Source organism: Physeter macrocephalus, chromosome 5 (assembly GCF_002837175.3).
Source record: "Physeter macrocephalus isolate SW-GA chromosome 5, ASM283717v5, whole genome shotgun sequence".
NCBI lineage: Eukaryota > Metazoa > Chordata > Mammalia > Artiodactyla > Physeteridae > Physeter > Physeter macrocephalus.
This window is the reverse complement of record NC_041218.1, coordinates 42,084,509-42,100,923: the sequence shown is the minus strand read 5'-3', so window position 1 is coordinate 42,100,923 and position 16,415 is coordinate 42,084,509. Positions and strand designations below refer to the sequence as shown.

At 38.1% G+C, this 16,415-nt stretch overlaps 1 protein-coding gene across 6 annotated transcripts in view; it reads right to left on the bottom strand.

The window, feature by feature from the left end:
* The window catches only part of AOAH (acyloxyacyl hydrolase), a 191,919-nt gene that overhangs the window by 166,563 nt on the left and 8,941 nt on the right, over positions 1 to 16,415 (bottom strand). For all 6 annotated transcript variants that reach the window (XR_003679783.2, XR_008617356.1, XR_003679784.2 and 3 more), the window contains one exon: positions 8,167 to 8,262. Coding sequence is in view for 2 of the 6 variants with exons in the window: in XM_024130149.3 (XP_023985917.1) it covers positions 8,167 to 8,262 (96 nt within the window). In the remaining 4 variants the exon portion in view is untranslated. The remainder of the gene's footprint in view (positions 1 to 8,166; positions 8,263 to 16,415) is intronic.

Genomic DNA, 16,415 nt, shown 5'->3' with positions numbered 1-16,415 from the left:
ACAGATGAATGGATAAAGAAGATGTGGCACATATATATATACAATGAAATATTATTCAGCCATAAAAAGAAACGAAATTGAGTTATTTGTAGTGAGGTGGATGGACCTAGAGTCTGTCATACAGAGTGAAGTAAGTCAGAAAGAGAAAAACAAATACCCTATGCTAACACATATATATGGATCTAAGAAGAAAAAAAAACGGTCATGAAGAACTTAGGGGTAATACGGGAATGGAGACGCAGACCTACTCGAGAATGGACTTGAGGATGTGGGGAGGGGGAAGGGTAGGCTGTGACAAAGTGAGAGAGTGGCATGGACATGTATACACTACAAAACGTAAAATAGATGCTAGTGGGAAGCAGCCCCATAGCACAAGGAGGGAGACGCAAGAGGGAAGCGGTATGGGAACGTGTGTATATGTATAACTGATTCACTTTGTTATAAAGCAGAAACTGACACACCATTGTAAAGCAATTATACTCCAATAAAGATGTTAAAAAAAAAGGCAAAAATAAAAAAGAGTAATGACTTTGTGATACATGCTACAACATGGATGAACTTAAATACATTATGCTAAGTGAAAGAAACATATTTCTACGATTCCATTTACATGAAATGCCTAGAATAGGCAAATTCACAGAGGCATAAAGTCAATTAGTGGTTGCTTAGCGCTGGGGAGAATGGATGTTTGGGAGGTGACAGCTAAGGGGCATGGAGGTCCTTTTTGGTATAATGAAAATGTTCTAAAATTAATGGTGTCAATGGATGCACAACTCTGTGAATATACTAAAAACCACTGAATTATACACTTTAAATGAGTGAATTGTATGGCATGTGATCTAAATATCAATGCAACTGTTATAAAATAAAAACAGCACCCCTTGGGTGCTCCTCTTTAGGGGTGTCAAAAAAAGCTCTGATGTCTCAAATCTCAGACACCAGGGTTTCAGCACCGGCTGACTGGCTTCTGACCTTGGTCAGGTTTCTTCCCCTTCTGGGTTTCAGTTTCCTCATCTGAAAAATGTAGGAGTAGGATTCAGTTCAGTTCCCTTCACTGTCTTGGAAGCTTGGAGGATTATGTAACTGACATTCAAAATTACGTGAACTTGCAAAGCACTTTGGAAATGAGTTTCCAGTATCGTTAATGTAAAACTAGTTTAGCTGAGAGCAGAGCAATTTAAAAATCGACACCAGGGTGTTCTTTGAAACTTGCAGTGCTGCCTTTCAGGCAGAGAACATTTTTCTTTTTTTCTGGTAAAATAAGAGGTGTTTGCATGTGTGTGTGTGTGTGTATTTTTTATAGAACATTATTTTGCTCAAGTTGAAGTGAGTGGCAGCAAAGTTCTCCTCACCCTCTGTGCAGGGCCATCTGAACAATCAGTTTTCTCAAACAGATTCTGTGATGGTTAAGAATGAGAGGCTCCTGCAGAGATGGCTAATGTGGGACAAGAGATGGGCCTCTGAGAGCTAAACTCTAGATCAACACAGAAGGGTGCAGAGCAGAGAGAGGCAAAGTCTCTAGAAAAAGCCAGACAGGGCCCAGTCAGCCATGATCAGATGGTAACCTGTTACTGCTACAATTGAAGAAAAGACTGGCACTAACATAGTGCTAGTAACCTATCTGATGTAAAATGTATACAGTTAAACCTTGCCCGTGACCAGGAAGGTACAAGAGCATTTAATTTCTACAGAATCAAAAGGGCTTGGAACAGCATAGGGAAAAAGAAAAGTATGGCCATTCCCAAGGGCAAAGGAAGGTTAAAAAAGGAACAATCGGTGTATCCACATATGTGGGTGTAAATAAAACCTAGAACATCCCAAGTTGTAAGTCACTTTTATGTTTATCATCACGTCGTTTCTCATAAGAAACTTTTGAGGGGGTGGTTATTTTTACCCTCATTCTATGGGAAGGAACTTTGAGGTTTAGAGAGGTAAGGCTGCCCAAGAGCACAGTGGTTCAGTAAGAGATTAAAGTCTTCTATCCCAAAAGCCCAAACTATTTGTAGTATGCATTTCAATGTACTTAGGACATTTTATTTGATGACTCATCTCCCTCAGGTATGGCAGGTATACACTAACTACTGATTAGAAATTTGCAGCACAGTGAGGTGAACTGACCACTGAGATAGTTTTGTAGCTATGTGTTCTGGGCTGCATGTAGATTTTCAGAACCTACAGAATGTGAGGAGAGCTGCCTTCCTCATTTTAAGACGACATGAGTTTTTAACTATCATACTCCATGGAGATAAGATTTCTGCACAGCTGACCCAAGAAAGTGAAGTTCTAGCAAGAATCTGAGGGCATATGAGTCTACTGACCCCTGGTGAGAATGATTCCATTAATCATTTTTCCATTAACAATTCTGAGATTCTTCCAAGGTGTTTACTAATGAGAGCCAGAGGCAAATGCAGTGGGTGAAACTGAAGGTCAGAAATACTTTGCACAATTCGAAAAAATTGTCTTCCCAGGCATCAGAAAGGCCCGCATGATTTACTGAGTGATATTCTCAAGAATGTTGCTTGCATGATTTCTCTGCTAAGGTTATGTTTTATATACTTGTTAGCTTTGGAGATAAAAGCAGTACTACTTAAAAATAATTTTTAAAATAATAACTGTTTGTTGCTGTGCATATTTTGACTTCCCCTCTCTCCCATTCTCACCAGACAGAAGGCAATACTGGGTGCAGGCAGTCACTGTGGACCAGGCCTATTATGTTTTCTAGAAGGAGAAATCTTTAGCTAAGGGTCAGACTATCTTTGTCACCCTATACAATTCACGTGAGCATTCTATGCACTCTTTCATATCCACGAAGTGGAAATAGTAATGCCAACCCTGCCCTTATGTCTTTCAGGTGAAAGAGCCTTTAATCCAAACTGAGTACTTTATTTCTATCTAGAGGTGAATATTAATTAATAAAATGAAAATAACTCCAAATAGCCTTATTAATGCTTTGAAATTCCTCCAATTAAAAGGTAACCCTCCACTGAAAAACTGAAATACCAACTTTCCTTCCCTTGGCAAAGTGCTAGCTTCTATTTTACCAGCATCTTACTTTTCAACCTCTCATTTTACCTCAGCAGACTCTAAAATTTTCCTTTATGAGTCAAAAGGAGCCAAGGTGGAACCTTGAACACCAGCAATCTTGGTTCATGATGTTTTGTATTTTGCTGGTACATTGGGACAGGATCATCTGAGAAATAAGATTTTTATTCAGCCTTTCATCTTTGAACAACACAACTTTGCTTAAAAAGAGAAAATCAAACTCAAGGTAAAAACGGTGATATCTGTCAGTGTGGTCTATTACACAGAAATGACAACAATCAAAACAAGTCTTAATGATGATTATGACTTTTAAATTTTTCTTCCTTTTTGTAAAATGGTAATAACATTTTCTTCTTTCTCTAATTCAGAGATGTGAAAATATAAAGTAAGTTTTATAATAGATTTTGAATGTCCAATAAAAATGGGTATGGATAAATAAAATATGGGACATTTATATGGTGAAGGACTATAGAGTAATTAAGAGGCTTGACTTAAGTCTATATATGTCTTGACACATATAGATCTCAAAAACATAATGGTGAGTGAAAAGCAGAAGTTGCAGAGTGGTATATACCGTAAACATTGATGTAAAACTACAGTTCTCACAAGGGAGGATTCTGGAATGATGATAGTGGAGGCAGCAGAGTTTTGGAATTTCACTGAATCTCTACAAAAAAAAAAAAAAAATAGAGCTTCTAGATAGGAAAACCAAAACCCCATGGACAATACTTACAACAAAACTAGATATCTCCACGAGCCCCAGAATACAATTAAGGCAACGATAAACCACTCACAATCATGAGACTTAAGGGTTATCAACATCAGTGTGGGAGAAAGTAAAGGGAAGCAAAGGGACGAATAGCAGAATCTCCAAAATAGCCCACAGGTATTGACGACAAAGTATGGTGGGCCAATGAAGAACATCAGCTGAAACTGGGAGGGGTTTTGCCCACTGCAGTAGCAGATGAGTGTAAAGGACTCAAGGTTATAAGGACTAAGGGGTTTGAGTGGTCAGGCATTTACAAATTCTAGAAACTGATCTACCAGACCTCCCTTCCAGGACAGGGTCCACACTGAGAGGAAACTAGTGGGTTTGGAATCAAAACTGAGTTGGATAGAAGCAAAGTAAAGAGAAAATCCAGGTAAAAGTGTGCAGAGGGACAGAATCAGAAAATTTCAAAATGCAAGCAGCCATGTGTTTATTTACTTACTTTTTAACACGACACAAAAACAATGGAAGAAGGAGTTCTGTGCATTTGGAGAAGCTACCCTGAGCCACTTCTCTTTCTAAGAGTTTTTGAAAACTAATTTCACATAAAAATGAGCAACAGATATGTATCTAGGTCAACTCCCATACAAAGTTATTATAAGAAAAAAAAAAGAATAAGGAACAGAATCACATCCTTACAGACAGCAAAAGCATGCCAGAAAATCATGCCAAAAAAAGGATTAAAACATAACAGTATTTCAAAATGAGTGAGAAGCATTAATAAAATTGTATAAGACATGAAAGAACAACAGAAATGAGAATTGGAAAAACTCAGGTATGGAATAAAAGAACTCAGGGAAGAATACAAGATTATAAAAGTAATGAAATCTAAATTAGAATGAGCACAAGAGGAAGGGAATACCAATAGCTGACGTTTTAAGAGAAATAGAATATGAAAAAGAGGAAAACTTTCAAGATAGAAAATAAATGAAGTGATAAAAAGTATTCATTCAAGAGATAGGCAAAATTGTGAATACAGGCAAAGAAGATTTAAAATATGGTTATTAGAAATCCCTGACAAAGAAAACCAAATCAAGGAAACTGACCAAATACTAAAAACGTTCCTGAAATTATAAAAAATGTATTTGAAACCACATATTAGTTTCAAAATGAGAGAATAAGAGCACACTGCATGCCTGAGAACAACAATATACAACAGCCGACACCAAGACATAGTCTAGTTAGATGACTAAATTTTATAGAAGAAAAAAAAATCCTTTGAACTAGGCAAAAACAGCAAGTGACTTATAAGAAAAAGAAAATTAGATTATCATTAGGCTTTTAAATAACATATTTAAGACACTTAGGGAAAGAAATTGTGCCAAGGTTTTTTTTTTTTTTTTGGCCACACTCTGTGGCATGTGGGATCTTAGTTCCCCGATCAGGGATCGAACCCAAACCTCCTGCAATGGAAGTGCGGAGCCTTAACCACTGGACTGCCAGGGAAGTCCCTGCCAAGGATTTTTATATCCGGAAAAACACTGACTTTCTAATCTAAAGGACAAGCCAGCTTGTTATCAGTGTGCAAGAATTCAGGGAATATTGTTCCCATGAGTCCTTCCTGAGGAATGAACTTTAGACAGTACCTCGACTAGAGAGACATCTGCAAAAGGGCTGGTGGTGAACATCAATCTTACAGTTGCTGATGGAACTAAAACTAAATGAAGATAAAAGGGAATGTATATATTGTACGTAATGGCCATATACTCAAATAATGGAGAAATGAGGCTGTCATATGTGTAAAGAAGGATAGGTAAATGAGTAATTATGAGATATTTTAATTCTATCAATCCCCCTGTCCTTGAGAGGTAGGACTCTGAGTGTGGAAAGAAGAAGATACAGATATAATACAGAAGAAACTAAGAAAAAAAAATCCTGCAGTCCTGAATTTGAATTGTCAGAATGAACTCATATATTTTATATTAAAATAATATATGTAAATGTATATATGTATCTATTCTATCACTGTCAACAGAAGAAGTCTAGAAAGAATGACCAACTGAGTAGCAATGACATTCCTATGCACCCAGATCATGGTCTTAATGCTATTTCCCACTAAAAGAAACCAGAGCTTCTAAGAGAAATGACTGATTTCAAGCCTGGGGTTGGAAATGTACAAGACAGGCTGGAACAACTTGTCACACTAGTTAGTGAGGAAGCTACAAAGACTACTTAGACTTATGTCAAAAGGACCCAGAAGCCAACTTGAAGAAGTTCCTACTGGTCAAAAATGAGAGAATTTGAGCTTTAAAGGGATAATAATTGAAGTAGTCTGAAACTCATCAAATGTGTATAAATTCATGAGTTCATAATGATACTTTAAAGAAAACCAAGTGACTACTTCGGGATGATACTACAAAGGCAATGAGTTATTTGAAAACTGGCAAGTAAAACAAAAGAATCAAGCATTTATCTTGCCTTTCTTAAAATGAATAATAGTACCATTAGGAACTGTGGGGAAAAACATCCCTAAACTATGATGATGATGAGGGAAACTGTCTCTACTATATTTCAACTACTAAAGGAAATATAATTGATAGATTAGAATAGCACCATTTTGCAACCTCCAATGAACTGATAGACCTAGTCATAGAGCATGAACAGCTGCTAATATCACAAAAATAAAAAAGAGAAAACCACTTATGATGGCCTCCTGTTGAAAGAAAACACCATCACTTATAGCCTTGCCAAAGAAATCAAACTGGAGTCTCATCAAGCCTCTGGATCTAGCTGCCAATTTTCAGGAAATACAGAGCACAGAGAAATATATTCAATCATACCACAGGGATGCCATCAGCAAAATGCAGAAACTCTACACGACAGATTCCACAGTTAAATTATCAGAAAAAGGAAGGGATGGAAAGGAAGCTGGTAGATTAAAATCGACTTAAAAGACACATCAAAAATTTAAAAACTGGGCAAGACTATGGTGTCTGGAGATATGCAGTTGGGTGATAAAGCTATAAAGCAATACAAGGAAATGATTATAGTAATCTTCAGGATGTTGTTTTTTTAGCGGGGAGGAGGAATTTATGATGGGTTGGGGCATGTGGATGGAACTTTTGGAGCAGCTACCTATCTGTTCCTTCTTGACCTGTGCTATGTTTACAAGGGTGTTCAACTTTCAATAACTGATAAAGCTCTACATTTATTTGGTGTGTTTTTTTAATTTGTTTCCTTTTACCAAGAAAAGGTTAAAAAATTATCCACAGACAATACTACACATAGTCTATGGATTCATACAAGTGAATGTAAAAGTATAAAATTTGCCAAACCCAATGCCCATCAAGTCCCTATGAGTGGTTCCACCTAGGGAGGTGGTAGGAAAATGTAACTGGGAGTGGGAGAGGCCAAAGGGCATTTCAAGTTTATTTGTTACCTTCTAATTCTGTGAAAATATGTCAAAATCTTAGCAATGGTCAAACTGGGACATTGCAAACACATGTATTTGTGTATTATCCTCTCCCAGTCTTTATTTTTGAATTCTAAAAAAATGAGCTTATGAGTATACATTGAGACTGCATGCAATAAATTTTCCGAAAATGTTTTGATGCCATTGACACAACGTCTGTTAAATCAAATATAAAATCGTCATGAGTCCAACTACCTTACTTAAAAATAATAATGTAGGCATCTTTGAAGAATTAATTCCTTAACATTAAGTGAATGAAAATTTGACTCTCAAAGAAGTTTATTCATTGTGATTGTACACTTAACAGTATTCTATAAGAGAAATAGCGTCAATATTTTCTTTCTGCTGAGAGTGTAAAAAACTATAAAATTTGTTTAAACCACCAATCATTTCCTTCTTTTGCAGGATGTGTAAAGGATTTTATAGAGGTCCAGTTCAAATCAATGGAATGTCCCCAGTTTATTTTCCCATTTGGAGTTTTAATATCCATTGTCTCCTCAGCCTAAATAAAGCTCTGTGTTAGAAAGGAGGTGCTTGCATCTGAGAATGTGTATGTGGTTAAATTAACATAAATCATTGAAAATTATTCATTATTCATAATTTTGACCTTCTTGCTACTTAAGGCCATGATCACCAGGTGGGCAAATCATTATAAATGTGACACATACAACAACAATCGGCCAATCTACATTTTATTCCCTAAATGTCCACAACAATCTCATTCTGCCATGAGAGAAAATGAATGTCAGGGGAAAAAAGTTGCCTCAAGTATTTTTTTGTGTCTTCCTTTTAATTTCTATGAGCTCCATAAGACTATCAACTCACAGAAATAACACAATCAGATTCTCCTCTGTAAGCACATGTAGGGTATAAACTCACTCATGATGGCTCATGAACGAGAAAAAACACAGACCCACAGCCAAGTGAGCCTTTCTGTATTTACCAGGCAAGTAGCTGCACAGTCTCTCCATTGAGGTCTGGACCGTTGAGTTGTGAACTTGAGCAAGCTGTTCAATCACAGACACCACCAGCACACACCCTGAAAGGGAGCAGAAGTCAGCCATGTCACATGGAAAGCTGTGCTGGAGGGTTGGGGGAAAGAAAGGGGATATATGTGTGTCCTTAAAAACACAAACCTTTCTAAAACAGGGAACTTTTCTTTGCCATGCTTTTTATAATCGACCATGTGTGTAAATGCACTGAGTTGTAGTGAAATATGAAGTGTGCTAAGAAGTTTGTGTATTTGGGGGTCAGAAAGACTGGTTATCAGCTTACCTTTGTCACTTGTAAGCTATGTGACTTTGGGGAAGTAATTGAACTTTGCTTTATTTCCATTTCTTTTTGATCACTATCTCCTGTAAATGGGGAGATAGAGCATGGAAAACATTTACAGGAGATAGTGCATGGAAGACAGCAAGCACTGAGGAGAAGCTCAGTGGACAGTGGCTTCTTTCCTGTCCCCTCTCCTTCCCTTCTGCAGGACAGCTTCACTGTGAGTAAGATCATTCTCACCCTACACATTCTCAGCCCGTGACCTAGGGTCATATTTTTAATTGTAGAAAAGCAGCGGAAATTGCCCAACATTTGGAGTCAGAAGACCTGGGATTGAGTCTTGCCCTTGAATCCTGGACTTAACCACCCATCCTTTCTAAGCCTTGTTTTCCTCACTGCAAAGTAAATAAGTTTCCCAAAGGGCTGCTGTGATGATTAAATGAAATAAAAGTGCAAGTGAATGTGCCTTTGAAATCATACACTATTGTAAAATATTATTTTACCTCCCAGCTATAAAGCACTCTGCTTGAAAACATGTACCAATATGATAAGTGTCTAGAAGGAACCTTGGATTAAATTAGGAATATATTCCTTAAGCTACCTTGATGTATGATAAGTGTGAAGGCTCAGAACTGCTAGGCTAATACCCCTAGAAGTTTCTATCACCAGGCTTGATCTCCTAAACTGCTAGGGAAGCCCAAACCTCCTTTGTTCAAAGGGAGGGGACTCTTCTACACACAAGGGGTTGGTTGGTCAAAGATCAGTAAGCCTGAGAAGAAATTGTTAGGCTTCATTTGGATAGGAGGAGTAGCACTTATTGGCAGAGGTTGGTTTCCAAGGAGGCAAAAGAAGGATTACATCCAAAGTAAAGAAGTTCCAGGGTGCCTAGCCCAGAAGTAAGCTCACTATTATCCACCTACTCAAGGAGCTGGGGACCCAAGTTCACATGCAGTGTCATTAAAACCAAATTCCCACTAGGAATCCTTGAGGGAAAGAGGCTGATAACAGTTGTGAATAGTACAATTGGGCATTTCTTTAAACCTCCCATAAAATGAGAGATTGCCAACAAAGAGGGAGAGATTTCCACCTTTCTAGACACTGCAACACCTGACCAGGCTCTGGCCTCGTTTGTTCTGTACCCTCTGGTAAAGCTGGGCAAAGCTGGAATCACCAAATCTGAGACAGTTTGATCTTGGTAACCATAGTCTTACTGCTCTGGGAGCACCTACTTCTGGGACATTTATCAACATCAGTTACCAAGGTTGATTGGATGTGCTTTTAACCTAATCCATGCATTGAGGGTTTTATTTCATTGCAATGAATTCAGTAGCTGATACTTATTAGCACTTTACAGCCTAAAAAGCATTTTCATATATATTTTGTTTTATTTTTAAAATAACTTTTCAAAAAAGATAGATGCAATGAAATCTCATTTCAGAAAAATTTTAAGATATACAACAGTGTAAAAAAGATAAACATCACTTAAATCACCCAGAGATAAACCAATTTCACTTTTATTTTAAATATATAAAATGTGTTTAATATATGGGAATATTTTCAACATTTATAATGCACTATTACACCTTGATTTATGTCCCTGCTAATCACCTGCTAAGTTAGGTGGAGCTAAATACATTTTAATAACTGCAATTGAAAATAATTATAAGTAATTATACTGCAATGTGACAAGAGGATGCAATGTGGTATAGTTGAAAAGGGAAAAGCTTTGGAATAAAAAATAAACTTTTTTTTTTTAAACAAGATTCAAATACTGGATCAGTCACTTAAAATGGTGTAACTTTGAACAAGTTACCTACCCTTCTGGAACCTCTTTTTAAGAGTTTAGAGTTAGAGCATAAGTTCCTTGAGGGCAGGAATGGGGTCTTAGTATCTCTAACTTTGAGTGCCTGACATAAAAGCCTGGTTTGGAGGAAGAAGATAAGAGATGTTGGCTGACATGAAGCCAGCTGACTGGAGAACCAACCGAGGGACATTTCAGTTGTCACTTGCTGGGGACCTCCATAGGAAACGGTTAATGGATGCAACTGAATTTGTGTTCTGGCTCAGTCATCTCACTGATGACATTGCTTACTCTTTGTTCCATCTCATTACAGGAAAAGGCTCCACTTTTCATCCTGGTGTGAAACAACCAGCGCCCTCTCTAAGTCAACCAGCAGATTCTATAGCAAATGGTCATGATGTGCAGCTCAGGATCAAAGAACGCGGTGGAGATTGGGTTGAGATCTTGAATAGCAATCACTTCATACGGAGTCTTATCAATGAGCTGCAGCATTTGGCACCCAGAATGGACTTGAAACACAGGTATGTATTTATTTTCATCCTTGGAGTGGAAGGATGAGTGCAAAGAGAAATGTGCTGCTTGAGACCAACCTGCTTCTTTGTACTTACAGATATGGGCTTTTCTTTCACTCAGAGCAATCCCAACAAGGACTCATGACTTTTGTGGCTCCTTAGCACTGCTGGCTAAAATTGGAAATCATTAGATAAATAAAAAGGAACCCCAAAAAAGTCAGCTGTCTCTGAAGATTGGGTGGATCTTGCCACTATCGCCACTCTGCCTAGTGCAGAGTTATTATGATCAAAAGGACCCTGCAGAAAAGCAGGTAATGGGGCTTGAAATATGTAAACGCCCATGTTGGGCTCAGCTTTGATTTGAGTCCTGCTCACTTGGACGTCCCTGCCCATTTCCAGCGAGCTCAACTCCCATTGGATTGTTAATTTAGGGTCTGCAGTGAGGTGCGTCCTGAATCCTTTAGCAGCAAGAATGGAGAAATTGACTTTGCTATAGTTTCTAATAAGAGCTTTTAATGTCTTGACAGGCTAAAGAAATGTTTTTCTTTGGAGAAATGCATGGGCAGAGTAATTTCTCCCATTATAGACTATTCTCTGGCTGCTAATAAAAGTCCTGGGTCTGCTAAAGCAAGTTTGTCCAAGCAACTGTTCATTTAGGAGGTGATGAGAGTGGGTGAGAACTACGTATTTTGCTCAGTGGTCACTATCTGAAATCTCCCATATGGAAAATCTCTTGTCACCTGGCAACTGAAAATAATGAGTATAATAGAAACAGACACCCCTGATATTGTAGGAAAAGAAGCAAATAGACCAGAATAAAAACACCTGCCACAGGAATCTGCTTCTAGACACACATCTCAGGTAGACTGCAGACTGTACCACGGAATCCTTTTGAAATGAAACAGAACTCTTGAAACTCTAATTATAATCATATCTGTGCTGGCTGGAAATTCAGCCAACTGCAGAGAGCAGTCTAGTAGATTTCTCATTTGTCTGAAGGCTACACTTCATTGAGAAGCCTTGAAAGCATCTGGAAGTTGTCAGAACCAGGGTCGGCATGACTAGACTCCATTTTTGACCCTGAGTCAGGGCATAAATAATTCATCACATGGCTAGAACGTTCTCTGCAGATTTCAAAGTGTTTTGCGTACATTATCATCGCATTCAAACTTCTGAACAACTCATAGACGTAGGAATTACTGTTCTTATTATTGTATAGACCAGCAATCGGAAGCTCAGAGAGGTTAGAGGCCTTGCCAATTATGTAGCTAGTGAGCAGGGGAGCTGGGAGGGGAACACAGTATGTATTGAGTCCAGGCACCATGCTGAGCTATGAGTACACGCCAAGAACAAACAGATATGATTCCTGCCCTCTCAGAGATCATACTCTATTAGGGAAAAGTGATTGTAAACATGTAAGCACGCATGCAATTATAAATAATTTTAGGTACTATGAAGAAAAGGAACAAGGTGAAGTAACAGAGAGCAACGAGGACGAGGTGGTATAAACATTAACTAGAGCTGATAGAGAAGGCTTCTCTGAAGAACACACACAAAAATGGCTCATATAATGGAAAGGAGCAAGCAGGGTGAGCAGCCAGTCAGGCTTTGTAGGTAGGAGGAGCTGGTGCCTACCTTATGGCAATGAGACTGGGAAAACCTGACATTAGGAGATGAGGTGCAGGCATAGGTGGAGGTCGGGTCTGTGGGTTTTGTAGATGGCAAAAGAGGTAGGGATTCAACCTGAGAGGAATGGGAAACTGTGAATGGGCTTTGTGGAGAGGGCTGCTGCTATTTGATCTGTGTCTTTAAAATATCATGCTGGCTGTCATGAGGAGGAAGGATCTTGGGGGCGGAGAGACGAAGGAGGAGGCTATTTTGGTCCTGGAGAGAGGTGATCACTGATTGGACAGAGTAATGAGTGGCAGTGGGGATGGAGGAAAATGGGCAAATCTGGAATCTGTTATGGAGGCTGACCCGATTGGATTTATTCATAAATTGATGAGAAATGTGAGAATCAAGGATGACTCTTGTTTCCGGTTTGGGCCCTAGAGAAGCGTAGAGCACAGGTTTTAGAGTCACACCACACCTGGATTTGGGCCCCTGCACCCCTGTTGGACCAGCATGACATTATCAAGTGCATTCCTCACCTGACCCCTCTCTCCCCACCCAATGCCCCTCCACAAACACCCAAATTCTGTTCTCAGATTTCGCTAATCGGGTGGGAGCAGAGGATATAGTTTTATATGTTGTAATTCTAATCAACAACTTTTATCCCAGACCTTTCTCATGTTGGTGAAGAGAAAAGGAAATAAGAAAGAAAGGTAGGAAAACAATCACCCAAAATGATCCTACAGCCAGCTTTGTTTCCCTAAGATATTAGTTATCAAGCCAGAGATGGCAGCACACAGCCCAGGTATGAATACTGAAACTTCACTTTTTCTTCTGCATCCTACTCTCAGTCTGGACATGGATAGGGAGAGTGGGTAGGAGAAGAAAAGAGAGTGGAAGGGAGGAAAGAGAAGGGAGAAGTTATGGTACAGCAGAGACTGAAGAATTTGTGGTTCAGACAGACCTGGATTCAAATCTTGCTTCTATTAGTTATGAGTTGATGTATTTGGCAGGATGGTTAAACTCTCTGAACCCAGATTTTGGTACCCACAGAATAGAATAATAAAGCCCTCTTGTGTGGTACATTAAAAATGGCCACAGACTTTTTATACTTCCTCCCATGAAGAGGTGATATCTGTTTTCCAGGCTTTGAATCTGGCCTTGTGACCTTGCTTTGATCAGTAGAACATAGAAGTGAGAGCATGTCAGATCCAAACCTAGACCTCAGGAGGCCTTGCATCTTCCCTTTTGCCCTTTTAGACCTTCACTGCCCTGAGCTTGAGCTAGCCTGCTGGAGAGGCTACATGAAGGGAAGCCCCAGCAACAGTATGCCAACTACCAGATTCATGAACGAGGCCATTCTAGATATCCAGCCCCTCTCATTCCACCATCTACCAACTGAGTGCAGCAGCAGAAGTGAGCCTAGCTGAGATCAGCTAAAGGGCCACCCAACACTGCCCAGTCAAAAAATGCCAACGCACAGGATTGTGAGCTAATAAATGATTGTTGTGTAAGCGTGGAGTGGCTTGTATTTCAACAAAGGCTATCTGAAACACCTGGCAAAGTGTTGTGAAGATTAAATGATACAACACATAAAATGCACATGGTGCCTGGCAAGAAGCAGATGTCTAACAAATGTTAGTTTCTGTCCCACCTACCAAGACCACAACAGGGCAAAGATGTATTCTCCATGACTCTTTAAAATAGAAGCTCAGAAACTTATTTTTGAAAAACATATTGTATTATCAACAATCTTTTTACTTTTCTATGGTTGAATTTTGTTTTATTGCAGACATCTCTTATTTTCAATATATTTGGGCAGATTAGGCTCTGTGTCCTAACCCAACCATCACCTGGAACATTGCTTTTATGAGAAAATGCTCAGTGAGTTCCAAACTGCCAGCTCTCCCAAGAACATTGGCAGTGAGAGAGGCACTATACTGGACAATTACTGGTGAGAACAAGGCTAAGGATATCCAAGGGAGAGCAGAGCCCAAGCAAAAGCAACAAGAGAAAATTAGCAGACTGTGCTGAGAAATGCAGAAAGGTGGGCTTGGCTAAGTTAGATATATATAAAAAATAAAAAAATGAGAGTGAAGACACAGGGAGCCATTCCATCCTGTTCTTATTCAACACATCCTTACTAGTACCCACTATGTGCTCAGAAGATTGAGGATACAAAGGAGAATAAGAGAAGCCACAGAGCAGTAGAGAACACTGAGGATTAGAAGAACAGTCTAGTCATTGTAACCTGTAAGTGCTTGGTGGAGGGACCTGTTAGTGCTCTGGGAGCACAGAGGAGGAAGAAACTAGGAAACTGTCACTGCCTTGGGTAAGCAGTGACAGTTTCCTGGAAGAGCTGACTTTTTTTTGTTTTTTAACATCTTTATTGGAGTATAATTGCTTTACAATGGTGCGTCAGTTTCTGCTTTATAACAAAGTGAATCAGCTATACATATACATATGTCCCCATATCTCTTCCCTCTTGCATCTCCCTCCCTCCCACCCGGTTCTTCTGACCATTTTCTTTTTCTTTTTTTTTTTGTTTTTTTTTTAGATTCCATATATATGTGTTAGCATACTGTATTTGTTTTTCTCTTGACGGGAGGAACTTGTTCGAAAGAGAAAAGGCAGGAAACGCCTTCAGGAAGAGAGTAGTAGCATTTCTAAAGACTTGGATGTGAGAAGAAGAAGAGTTGGTCAGGACTAGAGCCCAGGCTGCATGGGAAAGAAAGAATGAGAGTTAGGAAGGTGTTAGAACATGAAAAGCCTTGAAGGTCAGATTACAGAGAACCAGCTTCATGCTCTAGAGTGCAAACCAATGGTTTTCAAACATTTTGCTCTGAACCCCCAAAAGAACTTTGAAAAACTATGTATGCTTCTACATTTTAATGGATGTTAAAATATTATTAATGGATATCAATTTCATTAGTTGCAAAATTCCAGGAAGATTGTAAATATTATAATAGAAATATTACATTAGTCTTCTATATGTTTCTAAAGGAATCTAAATATTATAGTGACTTATACCAACTCTCATCTACTTTAAAAAATATATGATCAAATTCTTCTTTCACAGTGAAAAATTCACTTTGATAATTCCTCTCCTTGAATTCATATTTCAATAAAAATCTACTTCATTGACTTTTTCTTCCACTAGAGTTTTATCCCAATGTAATGTATTTTTATTGTTGGAAGTATTTTTTCACACTATTATACTTCTTAACACTAAAAATATATATAAAATTTAAATGAAAACTTTAATTTCTTATGAATAAAACCCTAGAAGTACTTTAAAAATTATTCTGGATAGAGTTTTCTTTATTAGTAAAATTAACTTATCTAAGCAATATGTATTGTCAATTTGATAAACAGTTTCTAAATAATAAAGGCAAAAATTTCTTGGAATTAAATCTCTTAATGAGATGGTTGGGCTCTTTAAATTAGTACCTATATCTGTTAAAAATATTACTTATTCATGTAAATAAACAAGGTTCATGTCAAATATCATGTCTGTTTTTCTTTTTTTCTTTTCCTTTTGTTTAATTGAAGTTTAGTTGACTGACAGTGTTGTGTTAATTACTGCTGCATAGCAAAGTGATTCAGTTATACATATATATATTCTTTTTTTAATATATACTTTTCTATTATTGTTTATCATAGGATATTGAACATAATTTTTGGGCTATACGGTAGGACCTTGTTGTTTATCCATTCTATACATAAAAGCTTACATCTGCTAACCCCAATGTTTTTATTTTTCATTTTTAAAGAGGTAAGTTCTGAGAAAACATGCTTACTTAAATAAGTAAATGAGAATGGAAGGACTTTTGATATGGTGATGTCACTCAATTCTTTAACTCCTTCTGAGTTAAATGTCAAAAATCTGAGAGTGATCTATCATTGAAAATTATTCACGTCTCCCTTCGATTGTGTTGAAAGCAAAGAACTAGAAACCACCTGCCTTGCAAAAACGTTTGTTACCCAATCAATGGA